Consider the following 23,964-nt stretch of genomic DNA (forward strand, 5'->3'; position numbering starts at 1 on the left):
ATAATCCAGTGCACCCTTTTTGATAATAAAATAAAGTACCAAGGAATATTTTTTTAATCAATCAAAGGCAAACTTCACATAAAACACAAGCTGTTCCCTTTGTGGTTAATTTTCATCCAGCTGCACTTAAGTACAACAGAGCCAGCAGAGAAAACTACTTGGCAACACTTCCTAATTAGGGGACGTTAATTACAGCTAAATACTATACAATTTCTATGTTATAAGAGTTCATCTAAATCAATGTTATTATGGTACTAAAGGAATTAATAATGATTTCATACTTAGAAGCTGTTGCCAAACTACCCATTAGTTCAGAGTTTAAAATGACTTTACAATGAAATCTCTAAATCTGCATTACATAAAACACTGGAGCGTTCACAGACAATCACACATGGCACTTCTATTGTGTATTAATAACTGCGCCTGATGGCATCCCGTTCTCATGCTGGAGTGTTGATGGGGTGGGTGAGAGAGAGAGAGGGAGGAAAAGGCCCCCGGAGACAAGGCATACATCCTTACAAACTGCCAAAGCGAGATCTCTCTCCGGGAATGGAGATCGGTCCGCTGGGAGATTTGATGCGGATTTCTTGGCGGGGGAAGGGAGGGGAGGGGGAACATGGGCAGACCCGCTAACAAAACCACAGACACTTTGTAGACGAGCAGTTCAGATTCTAATGCCGAAATACCAACCCGGGTGTGCACAGGGCTGTGCGGTGGGATTGCAGCCCCTCGATTTGTTAAAGAACGTGGCTGGCTCCCAGGCCACCGTTTCAGACATGCCCCTCCACTTGGGATGGAGAGCTTGTGATGAAGCTGATACATGCCGAAATGTCCCTCGCTGCACCTACTTATATTCTGAAGTACAACGCAATGATTAAATCACTTTTTGCTGCATCTTGCATTTCCAGCAGCATCTGCCTTGTTAAAATTACGGCTTGGCATTTCTAAATCAATCCAAATTAGAGAAAAAAAAAAAAAAAGGAAAAAAAAAAAAAGAGGAACATTAACCTACTGTGCAGATGGAGAATTTCTCTCAGGTTATTTCTTATTCAGTAGGGATCCACAGGTGCCTATTACTGTCGTAGCAGCCACTGCTCAGCAGTCTTGTCAGTAAAATGGGAAGAGAGATCAGGACCAGACTAGATGCACAGTGCAAACTAACACCCGGTCTGTACAGAGGTGGGGAAGCTACCGAGCTACGAGCCTCGGCACGGGCTTCGCAGGGAGGAAGCTCAAAGCCCTCTTTGTGTCCACTCGATTTGAGACAGCTCCAGTCCCTCCAGTTTCCCTTAGCACAATTTGTACAATTTACAGTACTGGCCTGTGCTGCAAGGGCTCGTTGGTCTTCTCCCCCACCCGGAGTTACTGCTACCCTGCAACACATTTAGCTGTACTTTTCACTTCCAGTGCCATGGGGAGCTTCTCCCTTAGTGTCCAGCTCCTTTTTATCTCATTTCACCCCTTTTGTTCAGCGTGGTGGACAAGGTATGGGACGTGCAAAGAGATACCCACGTTGCCGGCGGGGGGGAGCGTCTGCTTTACAGCTTCATCGGTTTATCTTTGAGCAAGGGACAGAGAAAGATTAGTGTTGTTGCAGGGGAAAGCTGTTCAATTCATACGGTTTAAAGCAAATCAGGATCAAAGCAGGTTATTGATTTATTAATGACATCTAATTAACTGGCAATCAGTGCACTATACATCCAGGGTCAATATCGGCAGCACACCAGGTAAACCATGCTACAAGATGCTTACAAAATGTAAACAAACACTTGCAAATGCAAGAAAGGCCTTCCATAAGTAATCCCAAAAAAGTTTTAACCCCACGCCCTCCCACCCCATCCACCCCCAGAGGAGGGTGAGGAGGGACCCTGCAAGGTCAGGTACCCCTGCAAGTCCCCGCAGGTGGTGCCCTGTGCCATCAGTCCCTGGGGAGGAGGCACTGCCTGGTCTTGATGAGGGTGGGGATGCGAGTGAGTGTGAACGGGTGCGGGCTCTCCAAAAAGGGTGACAGAACCTCGCAGGGGTTTAAAGCCCAGCAAAGGAAAAGTTAGGTTTGGCAAACGCACACAGAGTTTTGTAGGCTAGCTCCCGAGCTGCTGGCTTTGAAGAGCCGACCTCCAACCAAGTCATAAAAGTTGATGTGCTGCGCTGCCCCAGGATGGGGATCAGTAGGATAGTGGATCAGTAGGATCAGTAGATAGACACAAAGGATCAGTAGATAGACACAAAAATTAACCCTTTCTATCAAGTCATCTGCCGGAATATGTGAAGGAAATATTTTTAGATCAATACAGGTATCCACAATCACCTAAAGAAGACAGGCAACGCTGGGAGATGTGCAAGCCTTTAACAGAAATAATCACCCGTGCAAACTATGCTTTTCAAAGTTTTGTTCCAGCTGGGGACAGAAGCAGTAATGATCAGACAGGCTTCCTAATCCAAACCAGCTAACCCTGTTGGGTACCCGTGTGGGACACCCCAATGCCACCCTAGAAGAACAAGAGGCACAAGGCCAAGCACCTGAAGGCACGCCCAAAGGAGAACTAGGAAGGCAGCAGTGCTGCGGGTGGGTTTGTGTCCATGGTCCAAGGTATCATGGGCTTGGGGCAGGATTAACATTTGTGCTCGTATCTTAGATAGACAAAATATCCAGGCTTTCACTGACATCATCACTGCTATTCTTTAGATAGGCAACAGAGTACTCTGCCTGCAAACCACAATCTTTTGCCTTTCAGTTTATAGTTCGAGCACTTTTTGTTTAAGAGAACATATCTATATTAGTACTAAAATTGTATTTTAGTGAAACGTTTAGTAATATTTACACTAGAAGTTCACCAACAGATAGTGCCGCATCTTTTTGCGTATGGAGCAAAGGGCTGGCTTGTAACAGACTGCTATTTTGATAAGAATACCTTCTGCTTGGAACTATTCTTAAGTTTATTTTTCAAGCGTTGTTCCAAATCCATGTTATTAAATGTTTATATGTGCACTTAGGAGCATGGTTATGGTATAGCTGTAAAAGCAAAAAAAAAAAAAAAGAAAACCCCACCCCACAACTGGTGTCTTTTCGCATACTTAAAACGTCAGAAGGGATTTGCAGTTCTCTCACCCAGGGGCTGTGCAAAGCAAAACCTTCACAACGGGGGGAGGTGTGTGCTGCTAAAGTGCCCGTATGCCCCCCCACCACCCAGCGTGCCCCCGTGGTGCTCACCTCCGTGCCACCCGCGCTCACAGGGCAGCCCACAAAACCCGGAGAGAAGCAGAGAGGGTCTGTCGCCTTAAGGATGTGAAAGGAGATGTTCCCGTGACAATAAAAGCACTCCTAGGTGCACCTCCAATCATAAATCATTTTCAAAATCACTCCTGGCTTTTTAATTTCTTTCATTTGGAGGATTTATAGGGCGCTGACACGCCAGAATGTTTATTCCATAGGCTGCCCGTCACATCGTGCCCCGTTTGAAAGGTACAGGCTCCGGTTGGCGTTGATCTACACCTCCGCGATGATCATCTGTGGTTCCTAATAAATGACTGATAACTCTGCGTGGAACTCTTGCAGTGATTAAAGTTAACATCGGTGCAGCGTGCAGGCTGTTTCAGCCATTTTTTGACGGCTATTTGCCATTCTTCCTTTTTAGTATTGCCGTCACTGAAACAAAAAGCTTCTTGTTTGAAAATTATTTATGGAGTGTTGCAGAGCTTTATAAGATTTTCATACACCACTCTGTGAGCTGGTATCCTTTCGGATCAGAGTATACTCTCAATTTCAGTCCATGGATGAGAACGACTTGATTTCTTTTCATAGTTTGCAGCTCCAGAAATGGCCATGAATATGTATTGCCTCTTTTGACATTCCTCTGTGCTGGCTTTTGGGGAAGGCTGTGCAGAATCAGCGAAGTTAAAAATGGAGTGGACCCATCAGGCCATCCAGCCTGTCTGCCTCCCCACACAGGCTTGCGCTTTCTGAATGTCGCTGCCTCGTATTTGGTCGAGTCCCAGCCGAGGGGCTTCTGCTGCTTCCTTGGTGGGCTACCAAAAAACCTTGCGGAACTACTTACAGAAAGACGTGTTGGTACTCATCCTAAATTTTCCGCTTGTTATTTTTGCCTGATGCACCTGATATACCTGCTACACCGATACACCAGAGGGACGGGATGTCATTCAGAGGGACCTGGACAGGCTGGAGAGGTGGGCTCAAGTAAACCTCAGGAGGTTCAACAAAAGCAAGTGCAGGGTCCTGCACCTGGGCCAAAACAATCCTCAGTATAAATACAGACTGGGGGATGAGGTATTAGAAAGCAGCCCTGAGGAAAGGGACTTGGGGGTGCTGATGGACGAGAAGCTGGACATGAGCAGGCAATGTGCTCTCGCAGCCCAGAAGGCCAATTGCATCCTGGGCTGCATCAAAACAAGTGTTGCCAGCAGATCCAGAGAGGGGATTCTGCCACTTTGCTCTGCTCTGGTGAGACCTCCCCTGGAGTGCTGTGTGCAGGTCTGGAGCCCTCAATATAGAAAGGACATGGACCTGATGGAGCGGGTCCAGAGGAGGGCCACCAAAATGATCAGGGGGTTGGAGCACCTCTCCTATGAGGACAGGCTGAGGGAGCTGGGGTTGTTCAGCCTGGAGAAGAGGAGGCTCTGGGGAGACCTCATAGCGGCCTTCCAGTACCTGAGGGGGGCCTACAGGAAGGCTGGGGAGGGTCTGTTTACAAAGGCCTGCAGTGACAGGACGAGGGGCAACGGTTTTAAGTTGGAGAAGGGGAGATTTAGATTGGATATTAGGACAAAGTTCTTTACTCTGAGGGTGGTGGAACACTGGAACAGGTTGCCCAGGGAGGTGGTTGAGGCCCCTTCCCTGGAGATATTCAAGATGAAGCTTGACGAGGCCCTGGGCAACCTGGTCTAGTTGGGGGTGTCCCCGCTGACTGCAGGAAGGTTGGACTAGATGACCTTTGGAGCTTCCTTCTGGCCTGGACCAATCTATGAATCTATATAAACCCAGTATTTTGTATCAAACCGTCTTCCTCCCCTGCTGGAATTCACATTTACCTCCATCAACACGCTTGTTTGCGTTAGTGACAGGTAAGGGCACCAGCCAGGAACCACAACACATCGCAGCAAGTGCTGTGTGGAAACAGAACAAAATAAATCAATCCCTGCCTCAATGAGTTAATTGCTTGGATGAATTAAATTTACAACATGCACAACAAGAAACAAGGAATCAACGATGAGGTCTGGAGGACAAAGCATTTCAAAGTTACGAAATGCTAAGGTTGCCCATGCCGCCACATCTCAGCCTTTGTAAATGCTGCTTTCAGTGACAATGCTGCTCCCTGCTCCACCTGTCTATCTCTCCTCCAGCCATTCCCCAAACTAAATTAATGGATGGAATATTGGGTCTGTGAACCATTTTCTTTCGGTCTCGGTATTGCTACTTTCCTGATGAGGCAACGTGTTTCTGGCAGGTTCATTCCCACTCTTCTTGCCCGGACTGGCTTCTGGTCTTCAGAGCCATCTTCCCCCCTCACGCCTTTCCTTCCGCTTTCCGGGCTCACACTGGCACTCCCCATTTCCTTTGTTTCTCTAACCCATGCCAGAGTCTTCCTCTCCCTCCAGTCTAGCTTTTGTCTGTCAGTGGAGTTACACCCCTCCTGCTGGCACCACGCGCCGTACTAACACCACAGAAGGCAGGGGCTGAGGACTGGGACCATTCTCCAACTTGCTACAGGTTCATGCTCTGAAACGTGGGAATTTCAGAGAGCTCAATTGCCGAAGTTTCTCGGTGTGGGCTGAAAACCCCCAGCCCACTCCGTATTTTTATTCAGCTTTATTTTCTGACTCTTTTTTAGAAGAAAGTTCAGCGGAGGAAGACATCTACTTAGAAAATTTCAGTCCAAGCAATTAGCTCGCCAACGCCACAACTGGAGCATAATGGAGAATATAACATTTATGACTCTTGTAAGTGTTAGAGACTCTAACTCTTGCCTGGAATAAGTGTAGTTCCTACGAAAGGATTTAAAGCTCTACTTGTGCTTTGCTCATACACTTCGCTACTCTTCTCTGGAAACGTACCCTATTGACCAATTACGCTGTGTTCAAACACACAAGCAGCAATTAACTCACTCATCTGCCTCACCTGTCACACGTGTATTTAAAATTCCGTTTTAGCATCTCAGCGTTTCTTAATCTCATCAGCAAAACCCAGCGCACTGATGTATTCTGAAGCACCGTACCTTTTTTTTTTTTTTTCTTTTTTTTCCCTCTCTACGTGTCGCACCAGTTTTACACCCCATTGAGTTGAGGAGAGGTATACAGCGGGAAATTAGGCCCAAAGTACATATACAGGTTAAAATCTGTTTCTAAAACACTGTAACACACTGCTCTGCAGCCCTCTAATGGAGAAAATGGCAGACACGTGCAGCAAAATGAAATGGAATTAATGCTTAACAAAGAAACTGCCCCTGGAGGAGGCAGCTCTGAAAACACATACTCCATTAAGAGCGGACAGATAATTTTCCTGCAGTTGAAGCGACTTTTAGTTATATATTTATTTGTTTATACAGAGCACAAGGTCACGAGTTTTCTTTTCAGTTAGGAGTAGGGATGTTGGGGGGGGGGGTGGTGTGTGAAGGAAATTATATTAGTGGGAAGAGCGCAGGTGAAACCTCCTGGAGACCTCAGTCTCCCCACCTTTGTCATTGCTGCTGGGGACATCCCTGCTGTGTCTCTGAGAGACAGTCCGTGGGCAGAGACGGTGTGTCTCCGGTGAGCACCCTCGAACACCTAGCGACCTCTCTGAATGTGTTACCCATTGCTAATACCGTCTCATCCGACTGTAGCCCAACACAATACATTTAACAAGCAGGGCGCTCTCCCGTGATGTTAAGGTCTGCTCCTTCCTCTCCAGCAAATCTCAACCCAGCATAAAGCCAAGCTGCTCCTGCTCGTCAGCAGTTCTCCTTAGGACTCTGTTTTGGGATCTTACCCGGCATTTTCAGGACAAGCTTAAGAAAAGTTTCAGAAATTATGAAACAGCTTTGCCTTCAGCCTGCTGGGGACACCTTTTAGGATGCCTTTTACTTCTGCCTCAGCTGCCCCCTCCTTAGCTTAAGTGTCAGGAAGAAATAGGAGTTGTGGGAATTCGCTCAAGATAACGGCAGGGAAAAGAAATGACATTTTTCTCAAACGCTGTAGGAATATACCTGCTCTGGATCACATCGAGTTGTTCGAGTATGTCGGACATTCACGTTGTAACAGCAGCCAAAGATACCTGTCATTTCTGACTCTTCCTGTAAGCTGAGGCATTAGTCACAGAGAGCTGTGCCTTTTTTATTTAAACCTCTATCCCACGCTCAGGAATAAAGGAGGAAACCACATAAAGATTATTCTTATTCATTTCATTAGCTCATCTGAACGAGCCAAAAGACCCATGCCAGCTCTCCAAGAAATGTAGTGGTTCCCAGTCCAGCCTCAGCACATCCTCAATGTATTTATTTAAAGATCCTTGAGCTTTAAACAGGTGCAGGGCAGGTCACTTTTCAGACCACGGATTTTTGGGAGCCATTCTGAAGCACGCTTAGCAGAAGTGACCCGGGATGACACTCTTTTACAGAGTGGCACCAGGATTTTTTGGAGTATGTCCCCGTTTGAAGTAAAACAGAACCAACTTTCTCTTCTGTAACTTTACATTTTAGCTAGGCCTCCTCTAACTCTCTGAAATTAATGGCGTATTGTGGAGAAAACTGCTCGTTCTCAGAGCGATGAGACCAACGTTTGTGCTCCATGCCAAGGAATGGTAGGCAGAGAGGCCCTTGCTTATACTTACTGCCATAACAACCAAGGTCAGCCAAGTTCGTTATTTGCCCCATTAGAGGGTTGGAAACGGAAAAACGTAGAGGGGTCAAGTCTGGGGGGAGGAGTGGACAGGACAGGTGACCCAAACCTGACCAACTGGGGTATTCCATCCCATCTGCCCCATGCTCAGTATAAAAACTGAGGGATCAAAGGGTCAATTCTCTCTTTCTTTAATGGCCGACGTCCAGAGAGGACTCTCTCTGTTCATCTGCCTTTGATCCCGATCCGTGTGTTCCTGACTCCAGAGCTGGAACTCAGTTCCCATTCGTCACTGAGTCCAGTCTGGGACTTTCCCAGTGCCTGCCGGTGACGTGACTGTCATCCTGGGAGCTTGATACAGTTTTGTATATAGTGTGTCTATTTCATTATTTATTTAAATTGTAATATTAATTCTTCATTAAAGTAGTTTAGTTCATTCTAAACTTCTAAATCTCCTTATCTCTTCCTCTCCTCTCTTTTGGGGGAGGGGGAGGGGAAGGGGAGAGGGGAAGGGCCATCTGTCAGTCTGGTTTTGGTAATTTCGGCCAAAACCACGACAGAGTACTTGCCATCTCCAAGGATGGGTGAGGTCTGGCTGCCACGTGGGGAAAAATACCTGTTTGTGTAGACGTTCCCCACTCTGCTGTCATCAAGCACTGAAATAGCCCATTTAAAAGTGCTGAAGAAACTAGAACGAAGTCCCTGGTGCCTAGATCTATAGTTAGAGGGGCATTACGGGATGATGTGATCCTACCAGATTGCAGGGTTTATTTTTTCTACAACATTAGAGGACTCGTCAACCCTGAAGGGACTCGGGGAGGGAGGATGGAGAGGATGAAACCACCTGGATGCGCAGCACTGCAGGTTTAAAGCTCCAAGTCCCAGAGCTTGGCGCACACAGTGCATCTGTTTAACATCATTGCTGCTTCTGGGCTTCACCCTGAGAATTGCTCCAGCTCCACGCAGCACAGAGCATCCCCCCTGCGCTCGCATTAGGCTTCTCTTAACGTTCAGAGGGAAACAACAAAAGTTCCCCTTTTCCTTTACAGCTCTTTCACTTGCCGCCTAATGAAGGTGGAATATAAAATGTTGAAGGAAAAAGCAGTTTTTCCCCTACAGTAGAGTTTTCTTTTCAGTTATTTTTAATCTGACATCTGTTTTAACATGCACTCACACACTACATTTATTTTAATTTTTTCCCTCCCTTGTGTTTTATTATTTACCTCCTGTTCCAAAGAGATCACAAAAGATTACACTTCTGTGAAGCAATAACAGCAGTGGCGATGATCTCTCTTACCTCTCACAACTTCTCTTTTTACCCCTCTGTTTTTCCTTTATCTACATCTTCCTGTCACTGCCCTCCCAGAGGCCTCGTTACAGCCGCCATCAGATGGGGTGATGGCATTCACAGGGTTGGGTTTTTTTTTTGGAATTGGACAGATTTTTGTGCTGACCGGAACACAAAGCACTTCTTGTTCAGAGCCTGGATGGTCGTTTCTTTGCTCTGGTTCAATTCATGCCTTTAAATAAGCTGGAGCAAGAAATCACGCCCCGGGTCAGCCGGTGCCTGCACTTTGAAGAAAGCCCAAGACTCTGCTGAAGGCAGCAGAAAGCAGCCAATGCTGAGCCGTGCCAGCCTCCAGCCAGCCTTCCCACACGATGCCGGCTGAATGTTTCATTTCCCCTGGAAATGATGATAACATCCTTAATCAACTTACGTGTAATTAAATTAAATCACGGAGAATACGCATTCTCCGGCTTCTCCTCAGAAGCTGGTTGCTCAGGCCTGAGCATTAGGGTGGGGAAAAAAAAAAAATAAAAGAGTTCTCTCGATGGACCAGTAAACGCTACAGAGAGTTTTAGCACCTTCCACCCCCCAGGGCAACCTCTCAGGAGGCAGGAGAACGGGTTGATTCTTGCAGCCGGCAGGGCAGGACGGGAAGCCTTGGCAGGTTCCACCATCAGCCCACTTGCTTTCCAGGTTTTGAGAGTGGCGGGGAGCCCTAGCCCGCGGGATTGCCAAACCAGCCTTGTCACTGGCCTGGGCCCAGGTGTAGGAAGTGACCTGGTTGCCTGGTTTGCTCATTTGCTCATTTGTTATGACTAGTAAATAGGTGAGAACTCATGTCTTTGAATAAAGACAGAGCTCGTGCTATTACTGAAATGGAAAAATCAGCTTATAAAGCTTTCCCTTGTATTTCTGGGCAAACCATCATCCGCTTGGGGGTTTGGTTTCATACGATACTGTACTGTATAGAGATGATGCTACTCTCCACCAGCTGAGCCTGCAAAGCTCCTTCATCTACTCCTCCCATAGAGAAAGCAATACTTGAAAAAAACCAAGCGTAGTCAATTCCAGTACGGCTTCCTCAGTTTGTTAACATTCTTTAAAAAAGCTTTTGTTTTCATCTCAGCTAAGGAAGCAATTCTAAATTGATGCTTTTACAATTCAGTGTTTTCAAACACTCCCTGTGATCTCAGAGATCTGAAACTGTTATGCCTCAAGAAAGCTTTGCTTCCAGAAGACCAAATTTTCTGCAATTTCCAAGAATTAGCAATCCACAAATGTCCCCAGTCCTCAAAACGGAGCCAATTAAAATCACTAGACTCATTAGGGATGCCTAGAGCACCTTGTTGGCATTCCTTCATTGCACCAATGTTCAATTCCTTTAAAGGATGTTAAAACAACTTTGTCACACTTTTTCTTGGTAAGTGGTTACTGTAGGTCCTTGCAGAAGGGGAAGGATCTATAAATTCTCTGGAACAGAGGAAGGTCTCTAAAATATAGTTGGTTGGGACCTGATAGGCACCTCTCACTTGCTTACTCTTGCTTTTAGGGGGTGCAAGGACTTCAACTTTTCTTGATGCTTCTTTCTTTGTAAGTCTTACCACCTCTTAATTTAGCTCAGGCTTGCCCTTCTGGGATTTTAATAAAAATGGCCAACCAGTAATTTTACCTGTGGTCTCTTTGCATATTCAGAATACTTTTATCCTTGGTTGCTCTGTCAAATAAGGACTGACCAGATGGACAATTCTCTATCTTTCTCTCCTGGGCAGGTTACATCTAATTAAAAGCAGTTTCCTCCTTCTACTCCTACAGCACACTATACATATCATCCAGATGTCAGCACTGGTAATTTCAGCAAAAGCTCACCAAGATTTGGATAAAACTTGCTGTTGTTGTTTTGTGTTTTTTTCCCCCCAGGGGAGGCAGGGAGCCAAAGTTCCAACTGAGCAAAATAAAATTAAAAGCAGATCAGTTTTTTCTGTCTCAGTAGCATGTGCTATGGTATATAATGCATGTTCCCTGCTTCAGAAAGGAAATGAAAGAATGAACTTATACGACTGATGAAATAAAGATATCAAGGTCTTACTTGCCCCAGCTGATATCTGCACTTCACATATAATTACTATTTAATATCTTTGTTTCATACACACCAGAAAAAAAGCTTACCCTCTCTCCCAATTCCCTCTTCTTGTAAACAGGCTGATGCGGAATCTTCTAGATTTGTAGCTTCTACTTGACTTTCTTCTTGAATTTATTCTCTTCCTCGCAAAGTAATGTGGTCTACAAAATGAAGCTATTTAAAATCCTAAATGAATAAGTGTTATAAAAATAATAAATTAGTATACAAGACTGACTTGCACAAAACATATGTTATACTCTGAAATATATTTAGACAAGAGTGCATAATTGCCTGTTCCTTTTCTAATGGCCTGAAGCACAGCGCTAAATCTGAACTTTTCCCAAAGTCTATGCAGTGATGGAGCGTCACCCTCTCCCTGGTTCCCGACTGAGTTCAGGTCCCCATCACCTTTCACGTGCTGCCTGCAGGAGCGACAGCCAGCTGCAGCAGCCTCGATAAATCTCAACTGCCCCCTGACCACAGGAACTAAATAGCAGCAAATGGCCGTCAGCGATGGGAAAGATGGAAGAGAGGGCAGGACGAAGGGCAGCAAGCCTAGGAGACCACACTGTGGGCACTTCCAGTTCCCTGTGGGTGGGGGTGTAGGTCCTGCCACACCAGTCTCCAACCTGAATTCAAAAGGCATGTTAGTCCCCGTATCCCCCATGTTTGGCTCTCTCACGGGCTCAGGACTGGAATAAGCCCAGTGACGCTTCTGGCCCTACAGCAGGGGCCCAGGAGCCCCACTTCAGCTCAGCCCATAGCCCTCACCGCCTCCCTGAGGTACCTTGCAGGAGTGCTGGTCTCCAGCCCTGCCTTTCGGATGGACCTTAGACCTGTGCTGTTGGTATCTGTCTCCTCAATGGGCCCCTCGGACATGCCTTGTTGTACGTCTCCAGCCCAGTCCCCTGCTGCTCTTGATGGGACCCCTGGCCCAGGTTCATCCCCTCGCATCACCTAGGGCTGTCAATAGACCAGTACCTGGCTGGTACCAGTAGCTTCTGTAGGAGGAGTGTGAGTCGAGGCTCTGGGTCACGTTGGGGGTCCACAACCACAGACAATATGAAGACAACTCACTTGAGTCACAGAGAAGTTAACAAAGGCAACCAGTCAGTCTATAACACTGAGCCCTCTGCTTATTCCTCGGAAAAGAACACCCTTAAACCAGAATCATCTTTATCTGAACGTGTTTACAGATTCTGTTACTTTTACATTGTCTCTTATTTTTCCCCCAAAAAATTAGTTTTAAACAGAAAAAATGTTTAAATTACTTTCCAGTCCAGCTTCTCCCAAAACACTGGTTGGCTTGGAGCTGCACAGTATTTCACATCGGTGCGTTTGTCATGTTCATGGAAAAGGGAAGCAGCTGTCTTCAACTTTTCAGGAAGCTGAACCTCTCCCTCTGCAAATGGAGCCTGCTTCTTCTGAAGCGAAGTAACCAGCAGCAGCCCATGGGCACATCAAAACGAAGGGGGGCCATCAGTAGAAATACAGTAATTCCTCCTGGCAAGTTCATTGATGGAGATGTAGCTCCCGTGGAAACAGTGAGGTTGTTCTCAGAGGTACTCACGTTAAAAAGTTAGGTGGCAAAGTTGGACCTTCATTAATTTTAAGGAACTACACTTGAGTCCTTCACCTAGAAACTAAAGCAGCTCCAAAAAACAGCCTCTATCTTCACCCTAAATGCCCAAAAGACAACCAACAACAAAAAAAGTGTGCTTTGCAAGGGAGGTGAATCTTTCTGTTATGAAAGTATGGAAATACACTCTTAACATTTATACGGCTAGAGCTAAACAGCAGCAAAATCCAGTGCGTAGCTGCTGGGAGGGCACCGCAGAGGGTCAACTGGCAAGCACCTGGTGGGAGCTGACTTATATCATATAACGGGCTCTGTATTTCTGAATGCTCAGCAGCAGAATTTTCCTCTAAATACGCAGTCACTGAATTTTTCTGTCAAGAAACTGGCAGTGAAATCAGAAGGAAAAGCCGTGGCAAAAAAAAAGAAAAAAAAAAAAAGGCCACTTTCCAGGAAAACAGACGTGTGAAAATACAGTCACAGCTCAGCCTCATTTTCCGTGTTGAGACCTAAACCAGGAAAAGGCTGAGAGCCTTAGATTAACTACTTCCTGGGAAATTAAGGCCTATTCTTAGTGCTGAGCACTGCATATAGGATTTTGCTTTCTGTATATGTTGTTTCTGTGATATTTATCTTTCCCTATTCAGCTTTCCTACCTGTCCATGGTGTTTTGTAGAGCAGTAGTGATTCAGGTGGTATAACCAGATAAATAATGGAGTTATTATCTTTATGAAGCACAGATCTCTTTGTAATAAATGTACCTTGTAGCTTGATTTACAGCAAAATCCTCCTCCTCTTACTTCCCTGATGAGACCTACTTAAGTCAGTGAGACTAGTCATGATGATAAGATAATTAAGTTTTTAGTACAACTCTGGTTAGTGAGCAGAATGCAGTTCTGAAATAATGAATCTACTAGCTCCAGTCTGGTATTCAAAAGGTGTTGATGATTTCGGTATTATTCTTAATGTGCTCTGAGAAAAGTGCCTTTTACATTAAAGCTGTAAACCCTGCAAAGGACACAATTCAAATCACCTTTTAAATTAAAGAATTGCTTTTAGAATGGCAAAGTTGAAGTTCAGCCAGCATAGCAGTGACACCTGCAAACTGACAGTCAAAGCCCCCTACATTAAAATGGAAAGATTTGCATGAATGTGTTTTAAAATGACAGGAGACAGGAACGGGAGCTTCTAAGCAAGTTAGACTAAAATTTTAAGAGTGAAATGCCTAAAAATAGGCCCCTGAATGCATAGTTAGGCACCTATATAGATGCTGCTTGATTTTCAGTTGTTCTGATCACCCAGAGCTCCCATTAACTTCAGGAGCAACTGTGGATACTCAGCTGTTCTAGAAATCAAGCCACCTTTATTCAAGGGTCTAAATATGGATGTCTGTACCCAAGTTTGGGGCAAAAAAATGCCAAAAAAGAGGGTTTTTTTGCTACAGAGACATTTTATAAAAGAAAGTAATAGCCAAGTTTCATTTTCTCAGGTTACAATGCTCGAAACCGAATCAACATAACAATTAATAGTGCAACACATCTGTGGCAGAAGATTTTGTCCGAGGTGAATGGAAAGCTATTCCAAGATCTGTAGTTCTTAATTAGCAATCTGAAATATTCCACAGATATTTCATATTCTGCGACTGCAAAGTGTTACCAGGCCACCTAAATCTTTTTCATAGTATTTCAGTGTTGCCATTAATAAGCTTTTCAGGCCGGTCTGAGGAAGACTTTGCAAGATTAACTTTGCAAATCTGTAAGTATTAACTATTTAACTATTTCAGAATTACCATTTTTTCTGCTTTTGGATCAAGTACAACCAGCAGACTTGAGCATATTTTTAAATACTATAAAATATGAAGAAGGGAGAATTAGGTCTTTAATTCTGTCATATGCACTTGGTTGTCAGAAGAGTTCTGAATGCTGTTTGCTTAAAGACCTCTTTTGTAAAAGCAATCCTGAGTTGATTTTGTGTCTAAGCCATTGCCAGGTCATGCTGAAGTGCATAAGTGCCAGTCACGTGATAGAAAATCTGCAAGAAAAAAGAAAATTTATGATGGAATTATATATGACTACAAATCCGAAAGTGTCAAGGAAGTAACAAATTAAAGGCATGCCAGATGAAGATGATGGATATTTGTTTGTGTCTCTGTGTACGTGCATAAAATATGATGTAATATACCTTTATATACTTGTTTATAGGATCTGAACTAAGGGCTTTTGCTGCTTTGCTTAGAAAAAAAAGAAAAAAACAAAGACTCTTGTTGCTTTTAACTAAGCCTTCAAAAAGAGCCAGGTAGAAGACAATGCATTACTCTCACTGTAATCTGATTTTGACAATTTCAGTATTATTTTGTGACACTCAAAGTATCCAAAATTGCTTATGCTTTTATATGGCTCATTTCAAACTATTCTTTTAGCTGTCCTGTCTTGGGGGTGGGGGAGTGCTCTCCCCATTTTCTATGTTTCTCTGAGTTTTTTAAATACTGGTTTGTTTCACTGAATATAATGATTGGGACATTTTATCTTACATGTTTTAGATGGCAGGGTATGGGGCATTGGTCATGACTGGGGCATTTGTGCAGTCCCTGGCAGATAAAAGGATGCCACCCTTAAGAAATCAGAACAAATCGCGTGACACAATCACTGCCTGTATTACAAGACTCAGCAGCGATGGCAGTGGCAACAAGAAAGCTCATGCTGCTTTGTCACAAGCAGGGACATAATTTTAGGTCAAGAGTGAGGCAGCGGCAGCCTGGCAATGAAGCAAGCCAATGTTATTCTCATTGCAGGAGTGAGCCAGAGGTTTTCAACAGTCATGAATATTCACCTGACATCTCTTAGCTGTTTGATATTTCTTAAGACATATCAGTATTTCAGTTGCTAGGAAAGGTGGGAAAGGGAACAGACTGGTTCTTTTTTCCTCCTCCAAATCCCCCTACATCTCATGTTCTCCCACCAAGAGAAGCAGCACGAGGACTCTCAGACTTTTTTCTTGGTTAAAGCTAATATCACCTCATCTCCCGGATTTAATGAACATGGGACTGATGTTCAGCAGCCCGAATAGTTTAGTAGCTCCTAAGACACTACACTGTATCCTTCAGGGTCAATACCCTGTGCAGGGTGTGAGGCAGGTCGTGGTCAGAACAGGTCAGAACCCTTCTTCCCACTGGGAAGACACATTGCCACTGTGCCTCATACACTATTTGTCTACCAGGAAACACAGCGACCAGCCTGCACAGAAATAAAAGCAATTAGAAAAACGAGGCTTTGTAGGAGTCAATTGCTTTTTTTCCCCAGAAAATAATCAATATGTAAAAACTTCTCTATCAGCAGTACCATATGTAGGATGAGATGTGACCTTCTCCACAGCATGGAAATGTATCATGAACAGTTCCGGCCCAGCGACACAAAGGGTCTGTGAGATATTCTGAGGGTCAGCTGAACTGGCAACAGCCAGAAGCGCAGGGCAGTGCACTACCACACGGTTGCAAGTTCACTGATGATACCAAACTGGGAGAGCTGGCTGACACTCCAGAGGGCTGTGCCGCCATCCAGCGTGACCTGAACAGGCTGGAGAGCTGGGCAGAGAAGAACCTAATGAGGTTCAACAAGGGCAAATGTAGGGTCCTGCACCTGGGGAGGAAGAACCCCAGGCACCAATATAGGTCAGGGATGGATCTTCTGGAAAGCTCTACTGAGGAGAAGGATCTGGGAGCCCTGGTGGATAGCAAACTATCCATGAGCCAGCAGCGTGCCCTTGTTGCCAAGAGGGCCAATGGAATCCTGGGCTGCATAGGGAAGAGTGGGGCCAGTAGGTGGAGGAAGGTCATTCTCCCCCTCTACTCTGCACTGGTGAGGCCACAACTGGAATACTGCATGCAGTTCTGGGCTCCCCAGTTCAAGAGAGACAGGGAACTACTGGAGAGAGTCCAGCGTAGGGCAACTAAGATGATTAAGGGACTAGAGCACCTCCCTTATGAGGAAAGGCTGAGAGAGCTGGGACTCTTCAGCCTGGAGAAGAAAAGGCTGAGGGGAGACCTTATCTATGTTTACAAGTACCTAAAGGGTGGGTTGAAGGAGGAGGGAGCTGGACTCTTTTCAGTGGTTCCCAGCAATAGGACAAGGGGCAACGGGCACAAGCTGGAACATGGGAAGTTCCATTTAAATATGAGGAGAAACTTCTTTAGGGTGAGGGTGACAGAGCCCTGGAACAGGCTGCCCAGGGAGGTCATGGAGTCCCCTTCTCTGGAGATTTTTGAGACCTGCCTTGATGCAGTCCTGAGTAACGTGCTCTAGGCAGTCCTGCTTTAGCAGGGGAATTGACTAGATGATCTCTAGAGGTCTCTTCCAACTCTGACAATTCCGTGATTCTGTGATTCCGTGAAAAGACCCCATAGATGTACAAGCTGAGCCTCTTTGCTCACTGCATTGCAAACCTGGCCAAGGCAATTGCCAGCTGCTGGAATATCAGAGTCCCAGATGTCTGTAATAACAGGCTAAATTTAAAAAAACACTGGGCTGGAAGTGAACCTGTCATTAATAATGAATTAGATGTATGTTCTACTATCTTTTGAACAGCACCAAAAAGCATATTCTGCAAAAACAGTAAGCCAGCACATTTAGAAAGATATGACTTTTTCTCTCCACCAAGCTGAAAACTGTTAACAACTAACCTGTTTCTCAATGTCTTCCAGCAAACTACTGGCACCCAGGCGGAAGAGCTCTGGTGTTAGCCATTCCACTCCCAGTTCCTCCTTCACCAGCATAAGCCAAGTAATAGCATCTTTTGCTGTCCGAATGCCCCCAGCGGGTTTAAATCCAACCTTTATATAGAAAAAAAAAAAAAAAAAGAAGTGCAATGCACGTTTTCATTCACCAGCAACCCTAGAAGAGCAATGAGCATTTGTACACCTGCAGTCTCAAAGTGCCTGTGGTGTACGTAACGACTCTACTCCTTAAGTACCTGACTGCAAACAGTATAAACTCTGGACTAGTGCTCAGAGCTATCAGCCCTCAGCAAAAGATAACATTTTCACCCTGAGGGACTGCAACTGAGGCAGTAATACTTTGGACCCCAGCGCACTTTCTCAGGAGCTGGGTTTGAGGTCTAATGGGAGTACTTTGCCCGTAAGCACATATTAGGCCAGGGGATTGAGGCAGGACCTGGGGCATCTGCATATCACCTACTGCCCTTGTCGCAATCTAATTCCAAATATCTAACAACAAATATTCATGATAAGGAACTGGCTGAATGGCCACACTCAAAGGGTTGTGGTCAATGGTTCAATGTCCAATTGGCAGCCAGTGATGAGTGGAGTTCCTCAGGGGTCGGTACTTGGACCAGTGCTATTTAACATCTTTGTCAGAGACATGGACAGTGGGATAGAGTGCACCCTCAGCAAGTTTGCCGACGACACCAAGCTCGGTGGCGTGGTCGACACGCTGGAGGGAAGGGATGCCATCCAGAGGGACCATGGAGAGGCTTGAGAGATGGGCTCGTGCAAATTGCATGAAGTTCAACCAAGCCAAGCGCAGGGTCCTGAACCTGGGACGTGGCAGTCCCAGGCACAAATACAGGTTGGGCAGAGAATGCCTGGAGAGCAGCCCTGAGGAGAAGGACTTGGGAGTGCTCATGGATGAGAAGCTCAACATGAGCCAGCAGTGTGCGCTGGCAGCCCAGAAAGCCAACCACATCCTGGGCTGCATCAAGAGAAGTGTGGCCAGTGGGTCGCAGGAGGTGATTCTACCCCTCTACTCTGCGCTCGTGAGACCCCACCTGGAGTACTGTGTCCAGCTCTGGAGTCCTCAACACAGGAAGGACATGGACCTGTTGGAACAGGTCCAGCAGAGGGCCACGAAGATGATCAGAGGGATGGAGCACCTCTCCTATGAAGACAGGCTGAGAGAGCTGGGGTTGTTCAGCCTGGAGAAGAGAAGGCTCCGGGGAGACCTCATAGCAGCCTTCCAATATCTGAAGGGAGCCTACAGGAGAGCCGGAGAGGGACTCTTTATCAGGTAGGGTAGCAATAGGAAGAGGGGTAATGGCTACAAACTTAAAGAGGGTAGATTTAGATTAGATATTAGGAAGAAAGTCTTTCCTGTGAGGGTGGTGAGACACTGGAACAGGTTGCCCAGGGAAGTTGTGGATGCCCCATCCCTGGAAGTGTTTAAGGCCAGGCTGGATGGGGCTTTGAGCAACCTTGTCTGGTGGCAGGTGTCCCTGCCCATGGCAGGGGGTTTGGAACTACATGATCTTTAAGGTCCCTTCCAACTCTAACTATTCTATGATTCTATGATTCTATGCAATAACGTAACACCAAAGACGCTGAAATGAAGCACGTGAGGCACCTGACTCATGGAAAGCAACGAGAGATGGCTGTACTTTATAAAAAGCCAGTGCACCACAGTTATATATGACTGGGCTGTACATTCAAACCTATCAGAGGTTTAATTTTCGCTAAAATTTTCCAAATGGGAATTAAATTTGGTCTGTCTTTACCAAAAATTGAAAGTTCTGTGCTTCACAGCAACTGCAAAACTTCTCACCCAACACATGCTGGACATGCTTTCAGTCACTTGATGTGAGATACGTATCATATTTGGTCAGCTGAACCACCACGTATGTAGAAGTACACACCTCAAAAAAACCTGTCTTTGAGGTAAAGCACGTCTTGAATCCCATGAACAACCTGCTGTGCAGAGCCAGCACTGAGGTGACCTGGCATGGACCCCTAATGCCAGTCTTTTTGGTTATGTATCATTTAAAGGCATCTCAATCTGTGACACACAGCTATCAAATCCCTCGTCAAAAATTTTGTCACCCGCATTAGCCAAGATGTTGGCCTGTAGCAGCTTACTAAGCTCTAGAAAAACAAGGAGAAATAGGAAAAAGTATTTCTGCATTAAAAAAAAATAAAAATCTGAACAATCCGTACAGAAGGACACAGTGATTCTTTCTACATTTCCCTCTGCCATAAACCTTTACCTTGGGTACTCCTTCCCACCAGCCTCCTTCTGCAAGAATCACCATTCTGATTTCTGAATATACGTTCCCGAAAACTCACTGCATTGAGGATTTCTTTGTACCTTAAGGATGTAATAGTGGAATCAAGAAGTATCTGTTTTTAAATGTGTTTGGTAATTTTTTTTATAGCGATTTCAGGACAAACAAACACAGAATAAATCCTTCTCTTACACTGAAACACTGTGATAACAGCATATTTCCAATAAGATTATAAAGAACAATAACAGGAAAAGCTTGATAAATCCAAAACACGAAGACTGTGGTTTTGTGGATGGACGGATGGATGCGTGAGTGTATGCATACATCTGTTAACATTAAATTTCCAAAAGGAATTTAAACCACAGCAAGTGGAAAAGCATCTTCTAGACAATAAATTAAAATAGTGGGAATGTGTTTTCCCTCAGGAAGAGAAATTCTAATGAAAATCAAATTTAGATTTCTTCCTAGAAATATTACAGCTCTTTGAGGTAATCTGTGGCAAAATGAAGTAAAATAGAGTTAATAAGAGAATTAAAAACACCATGCAGAATTCCTTCCCCTTTTAGCAAATTCTGAAAGCTCTTTTCTTTGCAAAAAAAGCTGACAAAGACAAGCCTGTCCTCTCCTCCATTTACCAGCTTTCCAAACAGCACATCTGACTGCCATAAAAACGCAAAAAGGAAGGGGGGTTGGAATTTAATTCAAGAGCAGTACAAAGTCCAGCCACCACTTTCCTGCTGTTTCACAGCATTTCATTATTTTGCTTAATAAGTTCATCTCCTCAAGAATTTTCTCTTCACCTTATATTATTAAAAGTAATAAGTTTTTCTGGACTGGGGGTTTTCCCAACAGAAAAACCAATTTATGTATGTCCTTCAATAATGACAGGAAAAGATTATTTCCCATTATATTGCACACTTTTCATATCACCACCACAGCTTATCATTCAATAAATGTTACTCTGCAACTTGTTCCTTTCCTCGAAGAAGTTTAATTTCTGTATTAACCTGTTTTTCCCAGCCAACGCCTTGCTAGAAAGCATCCCTACAGCAGCAAAATTAGTTTGTTAAAGAAACCATTTAGAAATCTCTTGTCACTGATAATATTGTCTTCAGTTAATAAAAGCACATAAAGTCAGTTTACATCTAATTCCCTGACGCACACATGCACATAGACATAAGCACTCATTCTTAATAACACATTTTATACCATGAATGCATCCTTTTAAAGCAAAAGGTGAATTTAACATTTATATCCAATTATAGGTACAAAGCTGCGTTAATGCAGCAGAGCCCAATCTCTGGCACACAGCTCGTGTAAGCAGCACCTGTGCCAAGGTGAGTCACCCGGCCCCAGGGATCTGCCTTGGGTTGGCAGCAGTAACGATGCTCCCGCAGCATCGAGACGATCGGAGCTGCTCGAGTTGTTGTGCGGCAGAGGGAGATGCAGGCTGGGGAAGGGAGGAGTAAGGACAGCCCAGGGATCCACACTGGCCTCATCTAGACGAGCACAGAGAGCAGATGGACAACACATGTCTACCCTGCTGTCACGTGCTCCTCAAGCTCCAACAGCCCCTGAAGCCATCTCAGCCCTTATCCCACTGCTCATCCCATGTCCTAATATCATACCTTGAAAGTCCACCTGCAGAAGGGACAAAAGGGTGACCCAGAAATAGGAAGAGGGTCTTAGCTAGAGATTCGGTTACCTTCCCTGAGGTTGCAGGTGAGGACAAAGCCCACTGCTGAACAGCAGCACCAGATCTAACTGGCAGCGCCCAGCTTGCCCATGGATAAAGGAGGTGAGAGGTGGCTTAAAACGTCCTGGATAACCTCCTCCTTTCTCACTGCTTCAGAGCAAGGATGGATGCAGACAGTTCATGACTGGCTCTGCCCTATGCTCTCCCCTGCTCCTTGACTTGATGGATAAATGTTGTGTACCAGGACATGATGTTCTTCTGGCCCCTGTCCCTCCCTCCCTCCATCCCAAATAACAGCATCCAACTGGATCTGCCTTCTTGCCCCCTTGGGAAGCCCCTCTGGGCAAGGGAGAAAAGAGCAGAATTTATCCCTTGGGTTGCCAGAACGAAGTCAGAAAATACAGTTGTGTACACTGGACAGACTCTTGATGGCTATAAATTTGTATAGCTCCACTGAGGTTTATGGGAGTATTTCAGCCACTGTCAGCTTGAGATTTGCCCTGTTATTAATGGAAATGACCATTTAAATACCTTAAGTGGTGAAACAAAACCCAAACCCAAATGCAGCAGGGGATGTATCAAGATTGCATGAGCTTTTAGGGAATGAAGTGACAGTTATTCAAGGGAGTAAAGCCAAAAGTGCTTTCTTTGTCTTTTTTTTTTTAAAGTATACAAATATTAGCATATCAAATGAGGAATACAAGCGAGAAGTTCCACTACCTGTTGCTCTTACAGCCACAGAAGCTAATGTATGTGGATTTATATGTTCTGCATTTTGAAACTGTTACAGTCTTATTTACTTCTGAGTGAGTATGGTTAATTTTTATAAAGGTAGCAAGAAGTACCTTGTTGCCAGTTCGCCAGTAGAATTCTTTAATGGCTCGCATCATGACTACTCCAACTGGAAAGGTTGCGTTCTCCACCTCCTTTCCTGTAGATGTCTTTATAAAATCAGAACCTGAAAGGAAATAAAAGCTTTATGGTAGTTTTAGAACAAGAGCCACTCTGCACATACGTAGTTCACACCCCCCAAAGATGTCCTCATGCTTCACAGCAATTATGAAGCATTCCTTTACACGTATGTCCCCATGGTGTCGGTGCCAACTTTGCTCAGGTTGAGACTAGAGCAGGAGAATGATACCCACCTGGTTTCAGAGCAGGACAGACATCCCAGTGGCTAAATGAACATCCTAGCTCTTAATTCTTTGCTCTAGCTATCAGACTAACAATCTCTTCAGGACAGTCCAATATAACATATGCTCCTGTAAGGACACTCAATATATGTGTATATATACACTAATAGGAATGTGTCTCACTACTTACAACAGTGGAAATTATTTCCTCAGAATGCATATAAATCAACATTTTAGTATTTCCACAAGGATCTTTCTGAACAGAAACAATTTTCATCACTTTTTTTAATTTAACTTTGCATCCATTTAGTCTCACAATTGACAGTCTAGTATTGTATCTCCCGCAGCTATTTAAAGTGAAAGGAAAGAAATCCCATGCGTACTTACAAAACGAGCTGTATAATACTGTAAACAGGGGAAAAACTCCCTTCTCATGCATTTTGCAACTGTAACATTGCAAATTACTATACTTAAAGCCATGGTCTGATATAATTCTGTACCAAGGTCAAAACATCTGTGTAATTCAAAGAAGGAGTGTTAGCCTTGGCTTCTTTTTTTCTGGTTTCTCACTTGTAAACAATATTCTCCACCGCCTGTCCTGAATACTTGTATAGTGTTCTTGTGCATTCTTGCTGTTCCGGCTTGGCTTAAAACAAATCCTGAAGCACAATATAACAAAAAGCTAAGAAACTAACCAAAAAATTTGCCTTGCAGTGTGTGATCCTGCATTGACACAATACAATGACAAAACTTCTTTAATTGCATTAGGGCGCACTTCATCCCTGGGAACCTACTTCTTAGAAAAGGTGTACTGTGGGATCATTAATTATTAAAAGTAATCGGGAGAAGAAGAGGGATAATTCAAACATCGTGTAGTAGTGCATCATCCACTTAAGTCAATTGGCACTGCATCTGCTTCCACTTCACATTTGGCTTAGGGTCCATTTTGTCTCTTATTTGAATGATGATGCCACTACAACATCCCCTAGAGTAAGCAAGGGAAGTTTCACCACTGGCTCAAACTAAAGAGTTGCCTAGACTACGTTTTGATGGTGTGCTGCGGCACACCTCCTGACCAAGAGGTCCACAGACCTCCTGACGAAGGCTGGCAGGCAGCTAGGTCTCGGCGCGGTAGGAAGTTAAGACAAAGCCAGGCGTGTTTCTGTGTCCTCCGATTTAAACATAATTGAACAGTTTCACTTAACATTGTGTCTTGTAAGACCACAGTTTTCTCTGTAGGCTTCCCATCTAGGCACTAACTCAGCCCGTTGGTGATTAAATTGCACCCTCCTACGAGAATTCCAACTCTAAAGAGGC

The 23,964-nt window shown here is 44.7% G+C and overlaps 1 protein-coding gene across 1 annotated transcript in view; it reads right to left on the reverse strand.

The window, feature by feature from the left end:
• Nucleotides 1-14,158: 14,158 nt before the first annotated feature.
• Nucleotides 14,159-23,964, reverse strand: part of DERA (deoxyribose-phosphate aldolase) — a 62,832-nt gene continuing 53,026 nt past the window's right edge. The window contains exons 7-9 of the mRNA XM_074168770.1: nucleotides 22,360-22,472; nucleotides 17,489-17,638; nucleotides 14,159-14,844 (exon numbers count right to left, since the gene is read on the reverse strand). Of these exons, the coding sequence (XP_074024871.1) occupies nucleotides 14,788-14,844; nucleotides 17,489-17,638; nucleotides 22,360-22,472 (320 nt within the window). The 3' untranslated portion in view covers nucleotides 14,159-14,787. The remainder of the gene's footprint in view (nucleotides 14,845-17,488; nucleotides 17,639-22,359; nucleotides 22,473-23,964) is intronic.

The sequence above is a fragment of the Numenius arquata genome, chromosome 2 (assembly GCF_964106895.1).
Source record: "Numenius arquata chromosome 2, bNumArq3.hap1.1, whole genome shotgun sequence".
Classification (NCBI taxonomy): domain Eukaryota; kingdom Metazoa; phylum Chordata; class Aves; order Charadriiformes; family Scolopacidae; genus Numenius; species Numenius arquata.